Here is a 23,924-nt window from a genome sequence, read left to right on the forward strand (position 1 = left end):
GGTGTGAGAGAATTGGCCGTCTTCAAGGACGTTGCCCAGGGGGCACCTGGATGTTTTACCATCCTGTGGGAGGCTTCTCTCGTCTCTGCATGAGAAGCTGGAGCTAACAGATGGGAGCTCACCCCACTCCCGAATTTGAACTTCCAACCCTTTGGTCAGCAGTCCTGCTGGCACAAGGGTTTAACCCATTGCACCACTGGGGGTTCCAGTGGTTTGAATGTGGGACTAGGACACATCAAAGTCCCTCTGAACAATCTGCCAAGACAACCCTGTTGCAGGTCCATCTTATGATATTGTGATGGTGTGAAACTGCATTAATTCTACAATGGGCAAACTTAGTCCCTCCAGGTGTTTGGACTACAACTCCCACAATTCCTAACAGCCATTGTGGGAGTTCTAGTCCGAAGCTTGGAGGGCCGAAGTTTGCCCATGCCTGATGTAGAAGCAGCCTAGGAAATTCATGGAGGCCCCTTGTACAAGGGCATATAAAATCCAGATTATTTTATTTAAACTGGATTATATGGCAGTGTGTACACTGATATAATCCAGTTCAGCGCAGATAATGTGGATTTTATATGACAGTGTTGATGGGGCTGGAGTAACCCCAAGTCAGGCATGAGCAAACTTGGGTCCTCCAGGTGTTTTGGACTTCAACTCCCACAATTCCTAACAGGTGTTGTGGGAGTTGAAGTCCAAAACACCTGGAGGGCCCAAGTTTGCCCATGCCTGACTTAAGTCAACAAGAGTCAACACTTTTTCCCCACCCCCTCCTTTTGTGTTTTCTTTTTTACATTCCTTCCTTTCCTCCTGTCTTTCCTTTCCTCTTCTCTCTTCTGTTTTTAATCTCTTTCCTTCTCTCTTCCCTTCCTCCCCACCTTCTTTTCCTCCCTGGCTTCCCTCCTTCCCTTTTTTTCCTTCCATCTCTCTTCCCTCCTTTCCTCAAAGACCGAGGAGGGAAGCAAGGCGCATGCTTCCGCGTCCTGCTGCTCTCTCTCCGCCCAGCCTGGCTGAAGCCCAAGAGGAGGAGGAGGAGGAGAAGGAGGAGCTGGGCTCTGGCTCTGCCTCCCCTTCTTCCCTTGCCCAGCGCGCCGCCATAAAGCTTCTCTGGCCGGGCTGCCTCCTGCTCTGGGCTTCGCTTCGCCCTCCTGGGCAGGATCAGCTGCCGCGGGGCCGCCATGGTGCTGCTCAACCCCGTCATCGGGAAGCTGCTCCACAAGCGAGTGGTGCTGGCCAGCGCTTCCCCGCGCAGGCAGGAGATCCTCACCAACGTGGTAAGGCCCTGCTTGAGACTTGTGCGTAGACTTAGGGGATTTTCTATGCACTTATTACTATTCTTAGGCACTCTGGTGTTGCAGCGGGTTAAACTGCTGAGCTGCTGAACTTGCTGACCAAAGGTTGGCAGTTCGAATCCAGGGAGCGGGATGAGCTCCCGCTGTTAGCCTCAGCTTCTGCCAACCTAGCAGTTCGAAAACATGCAAATGTGAGTAGATATATTTTTGGTGTGTTATATTTTAACTATGGGTAATAGTATGATAGCTGGGTCCAGAAGCTGCGAGCGTTACGGAGATGCCGCATCACTCTATCAGGAGCGCTGTTTGCGCAAGAGAGACTTCGCTAATGTAAGCCAGGCCGGAAACAGATAATATAGAAGGAATGTAGGAGTTCTTTAATAGTGAAGCTCTAACCCTAAACCTTACTGTAACCCTAACCCATACACTAACCCTAACCCTAAACCGTATCCTAACTGTAACCCCTAACCCTTACCCTAACTGTAACCCTTGCCCTAACCCTGAACCATACTGTAAGCTTAAGCCTAACCCCTGACCCTAACCCTAGACCGTACCCTAACTGTAACCCCTAACCCTTACCCTAACCTTTACCCTAAGTATCCCCTCCTTTCTATCCTTTCTTCACTTTCACTCCACCCCTCTCTTCCCTTATTCACACTTACTTAGGCGATCCCTCATTGGACAAGTAAGATGGTCTTCCATGATGGGTTTCCTTGTGGATTCGTAGGTGGCTGTGGAGCCCTATTCTTGACCCGCATCTTCTCCCACAGTGAAGGCATTGGTTTCCAGGTGGAAGGCGGTCCCGGTCAGGGTTGGCTTGACGTGCCTTCCTCCTGGCACGTTTCTCTCTTTCACCCTCCACTCATGCCTCCTCGAATCCTGCAGCACTGCTGGTCACAGCTGACCTCCAGCTGAAGCGCTCAAGGGCCAGGGCTTCCCAGTTCTCAGTGTCTATGCCAGAGATTTTAAGGTTGGCTTTGAGGCCATTTAAATCTCTTTTCCTGTCCAGCAACGTTCCATTTTCCGTTCTTAAGTTCAGAGTAGAGCAACTGCTTTGGGAGACGGTGGGCAGGCATCCGGACAACGTGGTCGGCCCAGCGGAGTTGATGGCAGAGGACCATCGCTTCAATGCTGGTGGTCTTTGCTTCTTCCAGCACACTGACGTTTGTCCGCTTGTCTTCCCAAGAGATTTGCAGGATTTTCCGGAGGCAGCGCTGATGGAATCGTTCCAGGAGTTGCATGTGACGTCTGTAGACAGTCCACGTTTCGCAGGCGTATAGCAGGGTTGGGAGGACAATAGCTTTATAGACAAGCACCTTGGTATCCCTACGGATGTCCTTATTCACAACCGCCTTTGCGGCATCTCCTTAATGCTCAGAGCTTCCGGACCCAGCTATCATACTATCACCTAACTATGTTTGGGCTCGTCCTCAGGTAAGCCGCCCCGAGTCCCTCCAGGGAGTGGAAGCGGGGTATAAAAATAAAGTTATTATTATTATAGACTAGCTGTACCCACCTCGCGTTACTGTGGCCAACCTTCCCTCCCTCTTTCTCTCCTTTCTTTCCTCCCTTCCCATTTTCTTTCATTCTCTCCTTCCTTCCTTCTCTTCCTCTATCCTTTGCACCTTTTCTTTTCCTTCCTCTTTCTCTTCTTTCTTCCTTCTCTACCTATTCTTGGACTGCAACTCCCAGCAGTCCTCCTGATCAATCTACCTACCTACCTATCTATCTCTAACTAATCTATCTATATATCTTATCTATCTAGAGGATTACTGGAAGTTGCAGTCCAGGAATAGGAAATTGGAAATATGTAGGGAATGGGATGCTCTCAAAGAAATCCAAAGAGAAGAAACCTTGCATCTTGGAAGCAGTGCATTTGGATCGTCTTCCTCTCCTAAAGGGCCCAGTCTAGGGGATACTGGGAGCTGTAGTCTGGAAGAGTGTGGATATGCTATTGTGTGTTTTGTTTGCCAGGGGGAGTTTTTTTTGCGCATGCACTCTAGCGTCTTTTTGCTTTTTTGACCTTTTAAGTCCCTTCTGCTGTGTTTTTCAGTGTTTTTATGAGTGATGGTTACTCGTTGGCTTGGTAGGTGTATTGTATCCAAATTTCGTGTCAATTTGTCCAGTGGTTTTGAGTTGTTAATCCCACAAATGAACATTACATTTTTATTTATATAGATCAGTAGGTACAGTTTCTGTGGGAAGGTCACGGCGCTCCATGAAGTCATGCTGCCCACATGACCTTGGAGGTGTCTAAAGACAACACCGGCTCTTCAATTTAGAAATGGAGATGAGCACCAACCCCCAGAGTAGGACACAACTAAACTGTTTGATGATTTTTCTTATGTCCTTTAAAACAGGCTGCATTTTTTATTTAATTTTAGTTGTTCAGTCATAATTCGTATTTTTATGTTGGTAAATTTTGTTAGTAGGGATGTATTGTTAATGTATTTGGGCATTGAATGTTTGCCTTTTATGTTTGGAATCCACCCTGAGTCCCTCCAGGGAGATAGAGGGGAATATAAATAAAGTATTATTATTATTATTATTATTAATAATAATAATAATAATAATAATAATACTTAATGTCAGGGGAAACCTTTACCTTTACTGTTACTATTATTACTATAGTTTGTAAACCAGTAATATACCAAGATCTTAGTACTTTTCTAGAACTCTTTTTTTTTTCTTTTCCAAGTTTGTTTTGGCACCAAAGCCCTAAATCATGAGTGCTTTCCAAATGTCCCTGCAACACCTGGAATTATATCTGTACAAACAAGAACAAAGTGCTGCCTCTTCCATTTATAACCAGTAACTTGCCACCTACCTGTGGCAAGTTACTGGTTACTGTCAAACTGGTTAAAAAACTGACAATGTAATAAGAAAACTGAGTCTTGAAAAATGCTCCGCTGGGATTAACGTTGAGTGGGAAGTGGGGTTTTTTCCCATTTCAGGAGTGACTTGAGAAACAGCAAGTCTCTTCTGATGTGAGATACTTGGCCGTCTGCAAGGACATTGCCCAGGGGACGCCCAGATGTTTTGATGCTTTACCACCCTTGTGGGAAGCTTCTTTCATGTCCCTGAATGGGGAGCTGGAGCTGACAGAGGGAGCTCAACCCGCTCTCCCTGGATTCAAACTGCTGATCTGTCAGTTAGCAGTCCTGTTGGCACAAGGGTTTAACTGTCAGCTACAGCTTCTCATGCGGGGGACATGAGAGGAGCCTCCCAAAGGATGGTAAAACATTTGGGCATCCCCTGGGCAACACCTTTGCAGATGGCCAATATTCTCACACCAGAAGCGCCTTGCAGTTTCTCAAGTTGTTCCTGACACCAAAAAAATAAAATAAAAATAAAACAAAAACCAGATAAACCCCAGGATTCCACAGTATTGAGATGTGACAGTTAAAACGATGTGAACTTGCATTAATTCTAAAGTGCAGGTGTGCCCACAAACTACTTCTTTAGACAGTTAGACTATGAAAGAAAGCATATCATATGAACTCTTTAAGGTGCTACAAAGATCTGCTTGCATGCTGGTATTCCAGACGAACGCAGCTATGCCTTGGAATTAATGGAATTTGCTCCCAAATATTAATATAACAGGGCTATGGAATTTTTTTTATAGTGGAGGAAATCTTTCCCTAGTGTTCAGTGGAGGACGGGACTTGAAATGCCTTGTTTTTAATTTGAACAACTTGGGACATTTTTAAAACATATTTACTGGTATAGCATTAGAGAACAAAAGAGAAAGCAATGTGTTTGCCTATGTAATGCAACGCAAGTCCTGGCATAAATTATTTTACTCTGTCCAAGATACATATATGTTGCAATGCTGTGAGAAGATTCTGTTGCAGGAAAGGACAAAGTACAGCCTTGGGTGAAATGAGGGCTCACAAGGCTTTTTGGAACCCTGGGCTCCTTCCTGAGCAGGGGAGGACTATGTATTGGTGCTCCTGATGCCTTCAGAAGCAGCTCATCTTTTAAAAAAAGTTGCAGAGATCCTTCATTCTTTTTGACATTAAAAACAAGAAAACAAAAAAAGGATTTTTTCCCAATGTTTAATGCCTGGGATGATCCCAGGCACTATGACCATTGAACACATGAACTAGGGAAACCATGCAAAAGTTTGGAGGGCCATCATGTGGACTAGGACTTGAAAAGGCTAGGTTTTGGATCTCCACTCAGCCTGAAAAATACTGGGTGACCTTGGGCAAGCCATACTTTCATAGCCTGAGAAACACACCCCTTTCCTTACGTAGAAAACTATGTAATAAGGTCATCCCACCAAAATAATAACTTTCCTAAATTGTGGTTCATGTCACTTCTTGGCACAAATACTAATCAGCAGAATAGTAAGTGCATGAGGAATGCCAGAACAGACATGCCCTTCTTTAGGATACACTTCCTGTATCACAGAAATTACTATTCAGCGTGCTCCAGCTTCACTGTTGTATATTTCTCATAACCTGATGATCCCTCCCCTTTTTGTGTGGATGGGGCTACCTTGGCTCCATAGGATCCATGCTGACAATTTGTCGTAGAATGGTGGGCGTTTTAACTGAGTTTATGAATTGCTCTAAACTTATTCAGTAGTTGTTCCAGCAGTCGGCTTCCATGTGAGGGCCCCCTGTGTGTGCATTTGTCAGGCAAGATTTTGTCCAAAGTCACTTTGCTTCTTTGTCTTTAACAGGGTCTTCGATTCGAAGTTGTTCCCTCTTGGTTCAAAGAGACACTGGAGAAGTCGTGTTTTGCAGCTCCATATGAATATGCCGTAGAAACTGCAAAACAAAAGGCACTTGAAGTGGCAAAAAGGATGCATGTGGTAAGCCTGTCTTAATTTGTGTTTAACATTCCAGCATCCCACACACACACACACACTTACTTTCCAATTGCTGATATAGCAACTGGAATTGTAGATAGAACAGGATTTCTTGTTTATTTCTCTCAACTAAACCCCACAAAGTTATTATCCTTTAAAATGGTCATAGTCATAGGGCCCTTCCACACAGCCCAAGAATATCAAGGCAGAAAATCCCACATTATCTGAGTGTGACCCAGTTCAAAACAGATATTGTGAGATTTTCTGACTCGATATTCTGGGATATAAAGCTGTGTGGAAGGGACCATATAAACCTTACAAATTGACCATGTGCTTCTGGTCTCTTCCACGAGGACTTTGGTTATATAATGTTTCCTCCTGTTCAGTCTTTCTTCTGTTCTGATCCCTCTTTGCTCCTCCTCTTAACTTCTCTTTGCTCCTCCTCTTAACATTTACTCTTTCATTGAAAGGTGATGAGTTAGGAATGAAGACTTTACCTAATCTTTTCATTAGTGAGTTAGGGTGTAGGTTCTACATGCATATGTAAATTCAAAGCCATTAGTAAACTTTTAAGTTTGTATCCTACAACTTGTTGTTGTTCTTCATTTGTTCAGTCGCTTCTGGCTATTCGGGACCTCATGAACCAGCCCATGGCAGAACTCCCTGTCGGCTGTCACCACCCCCATCTCCTTCAAGGTCAAGCCAGTCACTACAAGGATGCCATCTATCCATCTTGCCCTTGGTCGGCCCCTCTTCCTTTTTCCTTCCATTTTCCCCAGCATCATTGTCTTCTCTAAGCTTTCCTGTCTTCTCATTATGTGGCCAGAATACTTCATCTTTGCCTCTAATATCCTCCCCTCCAATGAGCAGTTGGACTTTATTTCCTGAAGTATGGACTGGTTGGATCTTCTTACAGTCTTCTTACAGTCCAAGGCACTCTCAGAACTTTCCTCCAGCACCACAATTCAAAAGCATCTATCTTCCTTCGCTCAGCCTTCCCTATAGTCCAGCTCTCACATCCGTAGGTGACTACAGGGAATACCATTGCTTTTACTATGCGGGTCTTCGTTGCCAATGTGATGTCAGTGTGATCCTACAACTATCTACACTCATTCTCAACAATTTAATACTTCTAGACCAGGCTCGGGATGGTTCTACTGCTGACATATGCAGTCTTAAGCTTTTTTTTTATTATTTTGCTAGAGTAGTGGCCATCCTGTTCTTTGATTTGGTATCAGAATTTTAGTATCTTTATTCTATTGGGGCTCATTAGTGATGTGGATAAACTAATCAAATGTACTCCCATATTTTTCAGAAACATCTTCGAACACCAGATGTTGTTATAGGAGCCGACACTATTGTGGTGAGTCTTAGCATGTACTATCATGTAGATTTAACGTACAGTAATATTTAGCATTCATTCAAAAACAAAGTGCAATTTTAGGACCTTGTTGAGGAAAAAATGCATACATACACACCAAATTTCTAATTCCCAGCAAATGAGGGTTTGACATCCTATATGTTGGGGTTGCTCCTCGCACTTGCTCCTATAGGCAGGAATTTATATATACAAAAAACTCCAAAGGCCAGTCTTGTTTCTCCAGGCCTATATTTCCCTTTTTCCAATTTCATGGGGATCCTGTGCTCTAACTCCCATGAAAGATAGGAGTAGTCTGTGCGTTTTATCTTTCACTGAATAAATGAATAAAATGTTAAGGTGAAAAATAGGTTTTGTGTACAATCAGGATTTCTCATGGAGAACAGAAAATGATATATCATTCAGAATCCCTATGGTCACAGTTCTTTAATGTTTTAAACATATATTTATAATTAGATACTAATTCCACTGTAATGAGATGTATATAGCAAAATATTTCTATTTTAATTTCAGACAATAGAAGACCAGATTTTGGAGAAACCAGTGGACAAACAAGATGCATATAAGATGCTTTCAAGGTCTGCAATTTTAAAACTTCTGATGCTAATATCGTAGTTTGTATCTGTAGGTTCAGACATCATAATGTGCAGTTTTTACACTGGATTTAGAAAATAAATTATTGCATAATCATAATCATCTCATAAATTATTCATAAATTAGTACTTACAGCAAAATAGTTGCAACTGTTATATCTGCTTTCTTTAACAGATTGAGTGGAAAGGAGCACAGTGTCTTCACAGGTGTTGCAATAGTTCACTGCAGCAGTAAAGGTAATTGGTAAGAACCAGTATAAAAATCCATGTCACATTGTTGACTGTGTAACCATCTTGTGCTGAAATGTTATTGATACACATGTAATGGCTCATTGACACAAACATTTGCAGTTTCTCTAGTTACACCTGAAAAGGATATGGTAATAGTAGGGAAAGTCATCCTCCTCCAAGATGCTATTCCTCCAATGAATGGTTTCTTCAAACTGGGTGCTCTGGGGAGGAGAGGAGAGATGGACAACCACTTGTGTAAACATACTGAGGGTTGTCCAACACCACTCTTGGGGTATATCTCGTTTTTAGGAGTACCCCTCTCCAAAACTGTACATTGAGGAGATAGACATTTTGCAGGTAGCAATTTTCTTCTGACACCATCAGTGATTTCTCCTTTGCTCATTATCATTATCATCAATTCTAGGACTTTAGCTTGTTTCTCATGCTGCACTTTTTCTCCAAGGGCTCAGCTTTAAGATCAGCTTTAAGATCAGATGCCATGTTTCTTGTTCATTCTGAAGTTGATAAAAGATTTCATGTAATGGTACCTCAATAGCTTCTTGAGAAGTTTGTGACACCAAGTATGAGACAGTATGACAGTGGGTGCCACAGTGTTATGTCTATATCAGCAACAAAATAATTTTGCTGTTTTATTGGTTGTGGCATGATTTGATAATTTTACTTGCATAGGTATTCAAAACACAGACAAGCTTGATCTGTTTTATCTTTCCAGAAATTTTACATCAGCAACATATTTTCTCCCAGATATCTTTCTGCCTGTTACTGATTAACTTTTGCATGCTCATAGAGAGTAAAATTAAGTTAAACACAGGCAAGAATACTTTTATTTAATAAGATAATCTGAGATCAGATCCTGGAATATAGGGCAGTGTAGATCCAGGCTTAGTCCTTAGAAATGTTATAGTAGTTGAAATACAGAAGTCAGAAACTATGTAATCAGTTAGAACCGTTATCTTTTACACTAACCTGAAGCTTACTGTTCCTATTGAAACTGTCTTCATGCAGTGTGCTACTTTTACCATACAGAATTTTTTTTACAATTAAAAAAATGATTTTCAGAAATCCCACTGAACTGGTTCCCTGGCAAGTGTATACCATTGCAGTCTGGATACTAATCAAATTACAGGGATGGACTCCAGTACATGCAGTCTCTGAGTTACAAACATCCAACTTACAAATGACTTGTAGTCACAAATGGGGGTGAGACAACAGGAAGTGAGAGAAATCTACTCCTAGGAAGGGAAATTCACTCCTGAAAGAGTTTTCATAGGGGGAAAGGGGTCTCAACTGGAGCTTTATCCCAAATTCTTGTTTCTACAGCAACCCATTTTTTTTTCAAAATCCAATTCCCACAGGGACAGAAACTGAGGTGAAATTTTCTGAACAGGGTCACAGGCAGCAAAACCAACATTACAGGGATGTTAACCCTTTCCTATGCTATCCAAAGCTTGCATAGATAGATGGATGGATGGATGGCGTCATACTTAAAATGTACCCATTCTGTCTTACATACAAATTCAGCTAAAGAACACAGCTACAGAACCTATCCTATTCATAATTTGGGGACTGCCTCTATCTCAAAATAGCTCTTCAACATCCTATCCAAAATTCACAGCACAATGTTTCCTTATGTCAAGGAATAAAAGTATCTTGTTCTTTTCAAATTGAAAACCTATGGTGACCCCTTACTGTGGAATAATTGCAACATGTTTCTCTCCAGTTAAAATCATAAAGTTCTGTACTGCATCTTCTCTGATCACTGCATTTTGCTGCTTCCACTAGAATGTTAAGAAAGAACTGCACTGCAGATAAAAGGCAGAGTATTCTTGGCAGGAGCGGCAAGGAGAAAAAAACCTGATTCTCAATGCATTACACCTAAATGCCCTACTAGTATAATAGTTTTATTATAAATGAGCAAATCTAGCATTTTGTTCTGGAAATATAGACTCATTTCTAGGTAAAACTAGAAGTCCTCTGTCTTTAAAATTAAGGACTGATGACCCTCTGAGTGCTTTACTATTCCAAGTGCATGAATTCATATATATTATTGCTGCCTGTAATTTGTGAGGTTTGTAATCATATGTATTTGTTTATTAAATATTTAGATTTCAGATTTAGCAGTTGGAATATGGACTAAAACAATATCACACCTTTGCTTCCTGTTTGTTGAGGCATGGAACTTAAGCTTTCTAATTAAGTGCTTCTAAGCCACACTTCGCAAGTTTCTCAAAAAGATAAGAAACAGACCTACAAAATAATAGATAGTAATTCGTATTTAGGAATCATTAATTATTCCAGGTGATCCTTGCAGCACTAGAGCAAATTCTGTACTTAGGGACCCATGTTGGCTTCCAAAACATTTACCCAGAATTTAAATTTTCCAGATAATCAGCTGGAGACTGAAGTCACTGAATTCTATGAAGAAACTAAAGTTAAATTTGCTGAACTCTCTGAGGAACTCTTGTGGGAATATATTCACAGTGGTGAGCCAATGTAAGTACAGTAGTTGAAATGTGAATGATTTACATTGTGACCAAATAGGTCTACAAAACGTGCAGCATGAAGAAAAACAGTTATGTGTACACACTACATGTATGTCAATATGGTGTACATACTACATGGAGGTCATAGCATAGTGAACTCATTCGTACTGTAGGAAGCAGTGACTGTTCACTTTATCTCTTGTGGGCAGAAACACACAAGTACAGTAGGAATGGCTAGGATAGAATCCCATTCTGTCCCAATTCTACTTTATTGCATTGTTTCCTTCAGATATCTTGCTGTAACCCTCCTTCACCATTCTAATGCCTTCCAATGCCAGTGCAGCTAAAAGAAAATTCAACCAAATAGAGGACAAGGATGAAAAATTGATCTGGCTTAACAGATTCAACAAGGAGCTTGTTAACTTTGTTAACTGTAGTATGCCTGTATTTATTTATTTTTGAGCTTAAATTGTATTTTAATATATATGTTTTAGTAATGTGTGTTTGTGTGTAATATTAAGGGTTTTTAAAAAATCTGAAACAGGTATTGTTATGTAGTGTCATAAATATTTTTATTCTATAAACTGCTTTGAAAAGTTTTGTGTTTAAGTAAATTATCTGCATGCCAGAGATTCTGATAACACATACCTCCTTCTGGCTGTCTTCCGACGTTCTGTCACATGCTTCATGTTTTCCTGCATTTTTGGAGATCACAGCCACAGGCAGCTCCTTTTTGTAAGGGAACTCCTACATTTGGATCTCATACCTTGATGTTTTTCCTATTTGAAAGAACAAGAAAGAGATGCCTGTGGCTGCCAACTACATTTAAGTGTAGGCTTCTGCTGATGTGAAAATAGATTTATTTTCATTGCTCAGATTTGAGAGGCAAATTCCCAAGTTTTGTCTTTTAGAGTAAAATAATGGGATCAGTGTAGCAAATGTGGGGTTGTTTAAATAGAAAGTATGCCACTCTCATAAAAGGCAAAACTAATAAAATAATGCTTCCCCGCACAGTAAGTGGAAGGATTGACAGTGGATTTAGCAGTTTCTCTTACTGTCAGGTTTTGTAGCTCACCCATAATTAAATATGTGCTTCAGAAAGATCAAAAGTTCACAGACCTCAAAACCAGAGCCAAAATTGGCCTGCTGTAAAATGTATGACCTAGAGAAATAGCAAGCATTCTGGGTTTAGAAATTAGTCTCAACAGCATCTGGCACATTAAATGCCCTACATTAGTTCTTGATTAGGATAGAGAAATTTATCCACATTGGAAGGAAAACTGAAGGCTGCTGCAAAGGTGCATATATCTAGGCTTCTAACATTCAGTACTTTCCTGGTACAACTCACATTTTATACTGTGTGTTCATGTTTAGTGAATTGAGAATAAATTCAGTAAGCATTTGTAAATCAAAGTATATCAGTAGAATCATAGAGTTGGAAGAGGGCTATCCAGCCCAGCCCCTGCCATGCAGGAAAACATAATCAAAGCACTCTTGACAGATGGCCACCCAGTCCCCATTTAAAAACCTCCAGAGGACACTCTATACCCCTCCCTTTTTTTTCTCCAGGCAACATATTTCACTGCAGAACAGCTCTTACTGTCAGAGCTCTTTTCATAATGTTTAATTAAAATCTCTCTTCCTGCACTTTGAATGCATTGCTCTGTGCCCTGTTCTCTACAACAGCAGAATACCAATATTGATCCTCAATATGACATCCTTTCAAATATTTAAACATGATTACCATGCCCTCTTAACCATGACGTTTTTTTTTTTCCTGGAGAGAGATGGTTAAATCATTTCTATTCCTATTCCCCCCACTTGTTTTCCAGGTAAGCAGTTCATACACTAGCAAAACAGCATCTATGTCTTCCAGCAGGAGTACCGGTGGCTGACCACAGAATTGCACTGGAGGACCTAGAGATTCCTAACAGGAGGTTCTCCTTAGAAATCTACTTCCTCCTGCATTACTAGGGGACATTGAACATAGAGTAATGCTGGCTGTCCTAGCAATAACTAGAGAGTATTTTAAACCAAATCTGCAAAAGTCAAAACCACAAATGTTGAGGGATAACTGTACTTTGTATTGTAGCAATGAGGCCAGTTGTTAAAAAGGTGAAGCCGGGGGGGGGGGGGGGGGGAGGTTACATTCTTCTGTGCTGATGTAAACTCCTAGTGTAAGCTGCTTTGCTTCTTGGTCACATGATTTTTAAGAATGTAAAATGATGTACCAAAGTGTTAAAATAAAGATACTCAAAATTTCACCTTATTTAACAACTACTATGTTACTATTTAAATATTTGTTGTTTGTTTTTAGGGACAAAGCTGGTGGCTATGGGATCCAGGCACTTGGGGGAATGTTAGTGGAATATGTTCATGGAGATTTCTTGAATGTGGTAGGATTTCCTTTGAATCACTTCTGCAAAAAATTGGCAGAATTATATTACCCTCCCCTGAAACACACCATTCATCATATAAAGCATGACTCTATCCCTTCAGTAGAGACTTTTGAGATCCTAAGTGATGGGGAATGTGCCTCTTCAGATAATGTACAATGTGAAGATACAAAAAAGCCAAAAAGCAGCCTGGGGAAAAGTACAAGCAGCAGTCATACTTGCAGTTTGCCCGTGGAAAGTCAGAATGGAGTAGTAGAAAATGGAATCAATTTCCCTTCTCAACTTATGCATCTCCTGGATGGTTTCAGAGCATCAAAGGTAACATTTTCTTTGGTGTTTTTTTTGTTTTGTTTTGTTGGGGGGAGCATATGATTCTATAAAACCTCATGGTGTTTCTATAGTGCATAGTCTGGCATATATGCCATTATTTAAGGAAGAACACAGAGTCAGAGGCCTTAAATACACTGATATTTTGTCTTCTTTTACAGGAGGAAGGCAGTGACTGTTTTGTTTTATATAGCTTAAATCATGATGCCTGTTTTTTTAGAGTTGCAGATTTTATAGCCAGATTCATATTATTGCCCTCTGGCCATATTTCCTCGAGTTCCATGGATAAAACAATTAAGCAGGTGAACTTCAAAAAGATGAGATCAAAGTAGTTATCAACAGAATGAAGTCATTTGAAAATCAGCTTAATTTGTTGTATTTTGACACTCTTTCAGTAATGAATATGTCTTTTGTACTTACAGGCTTTGTTTGTAGCCTGCAAGCTGAAAATATTTGATCTTCTCAAAGAGAAAGGCAACATGACCCCAGTGGATGTTGCAAAACAATGTAATGTCTCTCTGTGTGGCGTAGAAAGATTACTTGATGCATGTGCTTCTTTTGACCTGTTGGAAAAGAATTATCAAGGTGATATGTTTTTTATTTTACAACAATTACAGGGGCAAAGTGGGTAAAGTGAACAAAATTTCAGTAACGTATTAAAGCAATTGGATTGTTTACTACAGCATCATATCACTGAAAAGAAAAATTCATCAAAAATGGAAAAGAGTGAAATTTTATTATTATTAATATGAATTTGATATGAGTTTAGAAACAGTTTCAAATTCAACAGCAGCATAACCTGGTAACTAACTTACTGTGTTGTAAATTATGCAACTTTTATTATGAGCTCATTTTTTATTTTTAAACATAGGGGTCCTTAGCTGTAGGAAAGGGGGAGATTTAAATTATATGTAAAACTGATTTGATCTTTGAAGGTAAATAGGGCCTTTAGTCTTTACCAGTTGGCAGCATTCATTGAACTTGTTGAAAAAACACTTTTAAGAGCATATTATAATTTTAAAAAAATATCATTTAAGGCTACAGCAATACAGAACTGACAAATCTATATCTGGTGTCAAGCAGTGAATATTCATTTCATGACTATGTTCTCCACTGTAACGATCGCCTGTGGCCTCTGTATACACATTTGGAGTTAGCAGTCAAAGAAGGTACTCCACAGAACCATCTTGCATTTGGGAAGAAAGATGATTTGTTTCAGGTATGGTGCATGCTGTATTATATACATATCCTTTATGTATTAACAAATACTTTGAAATACTGAAATATATACATTGAAAATGATCAGTAGGCAGGTTTTACCATTTGGTAGCATGACTTAACATGGCATTCCTCAGGAATGTATTTCTTTTAATCCATCTTCCTAAATCTGCCTAGAAGATTCCCAAATGTATGTATTCCAAATTCAGTTATCTCTGTTTTCTGACATTATCCAGAGTATAAGGATTGACCTTTTGTGTTGTTGAAATTGTGTCCACTGTCTTATAGGTTTGAATTAAATTATTATTAAAGGAAACAACTTCTTCTTCTTCTTCTTCTTCTTCTTCTTCTTCTTCTTCTTCTTCTTCTTATTTCTTACCTGCCTCTCTTCACGGCTCAAGGCTGGTTACAACATTGTTAACCATTCGATAATTATCACAGGACTGATAGAAAAATCACTAATTCTTTGGCCATGGGATGGAAACCCCATACTTGACTCCAATGTTCAGCAAAATGAGATTTTAGAAATATCTCTGTTTTAATAATGTTGTTATTATTAAAATAATAATAATAATAACTGCAAGAGTACAGAATTCAGATTTTTGGAAATTCACAGGGGGATCTTGGGCAAGTCACACTCTCTCAGCCTTAGAGGAAGACAATGGCATACCTCCTCTGAATAAACCTTGCCAAAGTTGCTGAAAGTTGGAGTTGACACAACACATTTGTCCAAATTATAGTTTCCTCTGTTTAATAATTTATTAAACAATTTCTGTTACCAGTCTACAGAAGTGAAGCAGCGTTTTATGAGTGCAATGCACAGCATTTCCAAGCTGACAGCAAGGGATTTAAGTATGGCATTTGATCTTTCAAAATTCCAAGCTGTATGCGATTTGGGAGGTAAGGGTTTCAATAATAACTTTTGTGTGTCTTGAAATGATATCATAATCACCATTGAGACTGAATTGTCTCAATAAGCGTTCCTTCTGAGGACACTTAGTTACAAAATTCTATAGCTTTTTGAATGTCGGTGGGGTGGCATAGGGCAGAGGGAGAGACATAGGTCTGAACTCATCTAGTAGACTAAAACATTCCATTTGTTTCTTGTGGATTACTACTCCTTTTCTTGGTTTTGATAGATTTAATCAGTATGTTCAAAGCTGTAAGACAGCTCCCTAAGTGTTGAACAGTTCCATTGAGAGTCACAAAGGCTAAGGAATTTATGATCCTGTACAAAAATGTATTTTATCATTTCGGAATAAGTTTGTGTGTTTTTGTGGAGGAGGGAGCACACAAACATCTTGCAAAGTTGTACATAATTGATTTTAAGTGATTGCTGAATACCAGTATTTCAGATACAGGCTTTAGCTAAATTATGGTTAATAGAAATTTTTCTTGTTTTAATATTTTGTTTCCTGTAGGATGCACTGGTGCTTTAGCTTATGAACTAGTCCATATGTACCCAGAAATGAAAGTTACTGTGTTTGACCTTCCAGATGTCATTACAAATGCTACCAGTTTTCAATATTCAGAGCAAAACAGTAATCGAGTATCTTTCACATCAGGTAAATGTGCTGTGGGGGTAAAATATATTCTATATATCTATCTATAGGCAATCACTTGTGGATGAGTATTATTGCCTTCTAAGGATAGTCTTGGCAGTGGGTCTGTAAGTGACAGTAGAGACCTATTCTGGATCAGCATGGTCTTTCAGAGTGAGGACACAGATGTGCTGTGAGGTAAAATATATTCTATATAATGGCAGTAGGAACTTGCAACCTAAGGACCACATATTAACTTTGACTCATTCTGCAAACCCTGTCCAGATTGCTTACTCTGTGCTCATATGTTACTAAGAAGCAGCTCCAGTCCTCTTGGACCAAGATAGTATGGATCTTGATATGATATGATAGAAAATTCTATTCAGGATTACTATAAGCAGTCCCTGAGTTAGGAACATCCGATTTTCAAATGACTCTTTAAAAACAGGGTGATACAACAGGAAGTCAGAGAAATCTACCCCCTGAAGGGGAATTCGCTCCTGAAAGAGTTGTCATGGGGAAAAGGTGTCTCCACTGAAGCTTTCTCACCAAGACATTTTTTGTCAAAATCCAGTTATCACAGGGATAGAAAGTAAGGTGAAATCTTCTAAACGGGCACAGATAGCAAAGCAAAAACCACAAGGGTGTTAGCCCTTCCCTGTGCTTTCCAAAGCTTATATATGTGTGTGTATGTGTATATATGTATGGCTGGAGTTACACTGTAAAAATATACCTGTGCCGACTTACATGCAAATTCAACTTAAGAATAAACATATAAAACCTATCTTGTTTGTAACTTGGGGACTGGGGTTATCCGCAATGACAAAGTTCTTTATGTTTAGCAGGGACCTTTTCTTTCCTGGACACTTAATTTCTTACAAGAGAAGAAGAGATGTGGCAAATATTTGCTAAGGTGGTCTTTTATGTGTGATTTCCTAAGAAGAGCTTACTTTTCTGCATTTCATTTCCCACACATTAGCATGTTCAGTTTCTTGCACCTGGAAGCAGATGTATATATACATGGACATGCATTAGATAGAGTGGGCAATAGTTTATAAAAATTTAAAATTATCAGTCTTTAAAGTGCCACAGTCCTGTTTATTTTTGCTGCAGCAGTAAATGTCCTTTTTCTTATAAAACAATCCCTCAATGTTTATTTTTGATTTAAGTTAATTGCTTTTTTTCCCGAGGCAAATTAGGTTTAAATGTAGCTTACATATTTATGTGAAGTTTTTTTCCTTTCTTTCCCAAACAGCATCCTTGTTCTACCCACTTAGAAAGTTTCAATCATAGTTTGCATTCTTAGTATCAATGTGTACAAGAAGCTACCAAGCTTAAAAAGGATAGTCATCATTAGAAATAATATAAATGCCTTTTCAATCAGGTGACTTCTTTAAAGATAATCTTCCAGAAGCAGATCTTTATATTCTGTCAAGAATCCTACATGACTGTTGTGAGGAAAAGGTTCATACACTTTTAAACAAAATAGCTGCTATTTGCAAACCAGGTAAGGACTTTGTTTCTTATTCCCACTTTTCGTAGTATTTATTGAACAAAAGGAAATGGCAAGCTTATTTGCATAACATAAAGTTGTTGATGACAATAGCAGAAATTGAATGGTTCTTCAGAGTCAACATTAGCTTCAAAATATTCAAATTATTTAGATTTATATACAGTGTAAGCCTCGTAATGGCGAGGAATACATTTCTGAATTTTCCCAAGGAAGCAGGAAACCATGGATAATAGTGAACCCTATAGAAATGAATTGTTTCTGTCAGAAGTTACTATCAAATCAGCTGCAGCACTTAGAAAATTGCCAACTCTGGTAATTTCCAGCAGAAGTGTAGCATAGCAGAATTCATTTTATCCAGTAATTTGGATACTGATGAGATCATATTGACTTGGTTTAAAAATGGCTTACAATGTACAAAATCACAAAATAGTAACATAGCAAATAAAAATTATGGAAATTAAAAAGTATATAATAAATTATAACACTGTCTGGGGCCATTTTGTTTGTTAGATTGTATAGTTTCAGTGATGGAAGAACCTGGAGAAAGACCTAAAGCAAAGAACTTGAACTGAGTTGTGCACCATATGGCCATGTGTTTCTACTGATGATGAATTACACAACACTGTCATTTAAAACACACAGAACATCTTGGGTCTCTTTTATGCAAACAGCTCCTAGCACTATTAGTCAAGGGGAGCTCATGTACGCCAAATGTCTCTTTTACCTCCCCTCTCAAATCACACACAGTTTCATTGGGCCACCCATGTCCTTTCTTTGTACATATTTTGTTTCTGTGGAAGATAAGAGGTATGTCTAATAATGTATTAAATTCAATCCAATCCATCTTAAAATATCTGTCTGTAGGCCTGGATGCCAACTGTCCATGAGTAGGTCAGGTTTAATGTGTAATAAAAGATTTACTCAAAGAATCCCTTACTGCTGAGAAAGAAACAAAACTGTGATCTCCAAGGAAACACTTCCACTAAACAAAATATTAACCTCAAGCTAGAAGTGTGTTGCTAAATACCTCTTGTATGTTTTTTCAAATGCAGGAAATGCTTTGTTGGTTGCAGAAATTGTGCTAGATGAGAAAAGAACAAGCCCTGCTAGAGGTGTTCTACAGTCTCTCAGTATGACTGAAGGAAAGCAGAGAAGTGGCTTGGAATACAAAGAGCTATTGGAGAAACATGGATTCGCCAGTGTACAGATTAAGATAACAGGAAACCTGTTAGATGCCATTTTGTGTATTAAGAAATCATCATTCCCCTAAATTACATGTCACTTGACAGTTTTGAGTACTTTCATTTTAGTACTATCCATTAACTATAATTTAAAAAGATGTATCTGTTTTGGGTGTCTATAAACAATAAAGTTTAATAATTGCTTGTTTAGTTTATTAACCGTATATAAAAGTTTGATGGCTGAAACAGCATTTAAAAAATAGTCAACAACTTCCTTTTACACTTTAGAAAATGCATAGTCTACTTCTTACAATAACTGATAATTTTTGGTTCTAAAGTTGTTCTACTTATTTTTCTTTAAACACTTATCTTTTGATGGCACTCACTGAAAAAGGAACCAACGGATAATTTCTACGATGTTAAAACATTTCAAAGTTTGATTTTTCTTAGCATTGTTGAATATGTGATTATTAGAAACAGGCTAGGCTGACTTGTTGAAAATAGATAAATATGCATCTAGTGAACATTCACGGCAGTCTTGTCCGTGTAATAAGAATAATACGAATACATAGAAAACCACATATAAGGGAATCTTAATGCATATAAATAATATACAACATGCTAGAGAGTAAGTCTATTAAATATAGTGGAAATTACTTCTGAATAAACATTGTATTTTACAGCATAATAGTCAATAGTCCCTTCCTCCCTCCAAAAGGGAGAGGGTGCAACTATTAATGTGGTGATTTTTTTTAGTTTTTGCAGCTACAGGGCTTCCTTCAGCTGCCAGCCTAGGGAAGCCATAGCTGATAAACTGCCCATGTGCCTGCCAGCGAGAACTACAGGGCCTCCTTCAACTGGCAGCAACTGAAGGAGGCCTTGTAACTCTCAGCAGGCATGAAGGTGGGTAAGCCCAGTCACTCCAAGGGGCAGGCGTATGGGCAAGAGTTGCAACTATTATGTGAGAAATCAGTAAATTCCTAAACCAAAACCCCAAAGGGGTATATGTGACTATTATGTTTTGAAATACATTATATTGGATTGTAGTGCTAAAAACATTATTTGGAAGATTATTTGGAGACATGGGAGAAGCCTCCCACAAGGATGGTAAAAACATCAAAACATCTGGGCGTCCCCTGGGCAACGTCCTTGCAGACGGCCAATTCTCTCACACCAAAAGCGACTTGCAGTTTCTCAAGTTGCTCCTGAGACAACAACCCCCCCCCCCCAAAAAAAATACCCTCAGGGTGCTTTTTATGATTCACTCTAAAGATAAATTGTGCATACATGCTCTTTTAAACTTTTCCAATCTCTTAAAGTGATTTGTTGCAATGTTTGACGTACAAAATGTGTTCTGAATAAGACTTTGGAAACAAAGCTTGCAATCTATTTGACTGGCTCAAATCCAGTTTAAGTATAATAACATTATGCCCAGTTAATTTTCAAATGAATGGCTAACTCCAAAAAACAATTTCCATCAAAATGTTCAGCACAGTGTGATTTATTTATTGATATATTTTATTTTACTTATGCTGATGTTTTTCCAGAGTGAAATTCAGGACAGCTTCAAGGGAGGATCAATTAAAAAAAAACTTTCACAAAATTTGAAAAGCGTTAAAATTGTCATCACATAAAACAAAATAAAATCATTTTTAAAAACACACAAAAGTTTTAAAAGATAAACAAAACAGCCCAATAAAAAGAGCGCTTTAGAGGAATGGGCTCAGCAATGGAGAAGATTCTTGTGTCCTCACCAAAAGAGCCTTTCATGGTGGCAGGAATGAGAAAAAGCTTCCTCTGAAGATTTTAGGTTCATAAGGAAAGATACAGTCTTTCAGATAATCTGGACCTAAGGCATCCATTTTTTTTTTGCAGAAAAGAATCTGTTTGAAAGATTGCCACTCATAATTTTTAAACAGTGCTTACAATTCATATAGCAATCACATTTCTCAGATTTTTAAAGCGGCATAGCAGAAGTATTTTACAGAATTGGTGGTACTAATATCTGCCCACTGTACTGCAAACAAAAATGGATACATATGAATAATAACATAGAATACTTGTATCTAAACACATCTGCAAAATAGCATGGAAAGGCAACATAAATAATTTGACAAAAGTGTTTAATAATAAATGTAACAGAGTTGCACAACAAATGAGACACAACAACACCCCATTTTCTATGTGATTTTCAGGTGACAATTTGATTTTTTTTTATCTTAGGAAAAAGTATTTATTTCCATTGACTAAATCCCTACTACCTCCAAAAAGTGCTAGATCAGTCATGTTGCAGCTAGACTAGTACAATATTTTTGATAAGTTTCTTTACCTAAAAAAAAAAGAACCTCGAACTTTTGATTTGCAGATGTCCGAGGATTCCCAAATCTTATTAGTCCCAATGCATGTCATGTCTACACTGACGTCTTAATGCAGTTTGAAGGCAGCTTGACAGCACAGTGTTTAGATGACACACTCGGTGAACAAACCCAACAACTCCAATTAATGGCTTTAAACTGGGATAAACAAAGTTGGGGATACTGTGAAACAGCTCATAATGTGCATCAGCATGCCTAAGCAAAGTATGTTGCACAGTGGCCGATTAAGAGACAAGAGCTTTAGAGATCTGCACACATGCACTGGAGCAAGAGGACATGCAGCAGTGGGGGGGGGGGGATTCCTCCACACAGCTGTGGATCCTGAAACTGGTTCAAGGCCAGCCTGTGCAATGCATGCAAACAACATTCAGGCTTTAACTCAAGTCCAGGACTTTACATGTAATCATCTGCGCTGCGGTATCACTTCCTTCTTCGCCAGTCTCAAACCGACCTAAGTGGTCCTTATCATCATGACCAATGGATGAGGTAATGGGAGTTGTACTATTTAGCAGTAGAATATGCTGCCTCGGGATGTAGTGAGGTCTTATCTGGAAGGTTTTGAAAGACAAACGCAATGGCCATCTGTCAGTGGTTTGATTGTATGCTCCTACATGGCAGGAGATGAACTGGAAGGCCCTTGCAATCTCTCCCAACTCTTATGATTCTATGAAAATGAAAAGCTGTGAATAAAAAAATGTGGTGGTTTTTTTTTCACCTATGAAATTGTCACCCAATACAATTTTATGGTCAACTTCACTGGAAGCCAATCACAGAATCACAATGGAAAACCTCAAGATTCCTTGAGAACAGTTTCACCTAACCAGTGTATAATGCAATCCACATCTGTATTGTATACACACACAATAAGATGCCATGGGGAATGGGACCCAAGTCTAAACAATAACTGTGCTGTCGAAGGCTTTCATGGCTGGAATCACTGGGTTGCTGTGACTTTGGAAAAAGGTGTATGGCCATGTTCCAAAAGCATTCTCTCCTGATGTTTCGCCCACATCTATGGCAGGCATCCTTAGAAGTTGTGAACAGGCCTGATGATCATTTTATACACAACTCCAGGCCTGATGGTCATTTTATACACATACTTCTCAATATACTTATCTCATCCTGGGTTTTATCAACCTTATTCTGTGTATTTGGGCTGCCCACCATGCTTTTATTTTATATCACATTATTTTGCATCAGTTTATTGCATTTTCTGTTATTTTATGTATTTTATTTTGATGTTATTATTTGCTGTTTGTATTTTATTTTATGTGTTTGTATTGTATTTTATTTTATTTACAGGTTGCAGGTTCAAATCCGAGGAGAGCGCGGATGAGCTCCCTCTATCAGCTCCAGCTCCTCATGTGGGGACATGAGAGAAGCCTCCCACAAGGATGATAAAACATCAAAACATCCGGCCATCCCCTGAGCAATGTCCTTGCAGACGGCCAATTCTCTCACACCAGAAGCGACTTGCAGTTTCTCAAGTCGCTCCTGACACGACCAAAATAATAATAATAATTTTATTTTGTTGTACTGTCATTCTGGGCTTGGCCTCATGTTAGCTGCCCCAAATCCCCTTTGGGAGGGATAGTGGCAGGGTACAAATAAAGTTTATTATTATTATTATTGGAGCCCCCGGTGGCACAGTGGGTTAAACCACTGAGCTGCTAAACTTGTTGACAGAAAGATCGCAGGCTCGAATCTGGGGAGCGGCATAAGCTTCCGCTGTCAGCCCCAGCTTCTGCCAACCTAGCAGTTCAAAAACATGCATATGAGAGTAGATCAATAGGTACCACTCCGGCGGGAAGATAACGGCACGCCAGTCATGCTGGCCACATGACCTTGGAGGTGTCTACGGACAACGCTGGCTCTTCGGCTTAGAAATGGAGATGAACACTGAATCCCAGAGTTGGACACGACTGGACTTAATGTCAGGGGAAAACCATTATTATCATCATCATCATCTCCAGGCCTGGTGGTCATTTTACATACAATATTTTTGGATAATATTGTGCAGTGGACAGGGTTTGTGTAACCATGGAACCACGAGAAAGGAAACATATCCCCCATCTCAGGAATCCAGGTGGGCAGCTTTTGATTTCTGTGTAATGCATTTTGAAATTCTGGATGAGGGATGCTCAACCTGTATATTGAAGGCTGGGACTTTTGAGAGGTGTGTGTGTCTTGCTTTAGGGCTGTAGTGATCACTTATGGCTGCAGCAAAATCTGACCCAGAAACTTTCTCTGCCCTGGTTCACATTCCTAGCCTTTCACTCGTGCCTAATTCTATCTTGTTCTTTTGTTTTTGCTCGTTGATATAACGTGAGTGCCTACTCAACCACCAAAAAGGAAAGGCTCCTCTACCTCAGACCATGTGGAAGTAGCGGGGAAGCCTTGGCTTGCCTCCGACCCTCAGGACCGAGCGGCGCGTGCTTCCTCGCGCCACGGCGCCACGGCTTTCCATTCAACGGGGTGCTTCCTACCCGGCGAACAAGGCTCTCCTTTTTCCATTGGCGCCTCCTCCACCAATGGCGCCGCGCGGGCGGAGCTTCCCCA

At 39.5% G+C, this 23,924-nt stretch overlaps 1 protein-coding gene and 1 long non-coding RNA gene across 2 annotated transcripts; one reads left to right on the forward strand and one right to left on the reverse strand.

Annotated features, from left to right (window-relative positions):
- The first annotated feature begins 1,033 nt into the window (after positions 1-1,033).
- On the forward strand, positions 1,034-19,205 carry ASMTL (acetylserotonin O-methyltransferase like). The gene is made up of 13 exons (XM_060769857.2): positions 1,034-1,271; positions 5,980-6,111; positions 7,424-7,471; positions 8,000-8,064; positions 8,255-8,316; positions 10,716-10,824; positions 13,132-13,528; positions 13,960-14,122; positions 14,575-14,756; positions 15,538-15,655; positions 16,177-16,320; positions 17,681-17,803; positions 18,862-19,205. The coding sequence occupies exons 1-13, from the start codon at positions 1,176-1,178 to the stop codon at positions 19,077-19,079; spliced, it is 1,857 nt and encodes a 618-aa protein (XP_060625840.2). The 5' UTR covers positions 1,034-1,175; the 3' UTR covers positions 19,080-19,205.
- Positions 8,310-23,924, reverse strand: LOC132771636 (uncharacterized). Its single transcript, XR_009631099.2, has 3 exons — positions 23,733-23,924; positions 11,463-11,593; positions 8,310-8,531 (listed from the first exon to the last, which is right to left on the reverse strand). It is a non-coding gene; the product is annotated as an uncharacterized lncRNA (long non-coding RNA).

Source organism: Anolis sagrei, chromosome 3 (genome assembly GCF_037176765.1).
Source record: "Anolis sagrei isolate rAnoSag1 chromosome 3, rAnoSag1.mat, whole genome shotgun sequence".
Lineage (NCBI taxonomy): Eukaryota > Metazoa > Chordata > Lepidosauria > Squamata > Dactyloidae > Anolis > Anolis sagrei.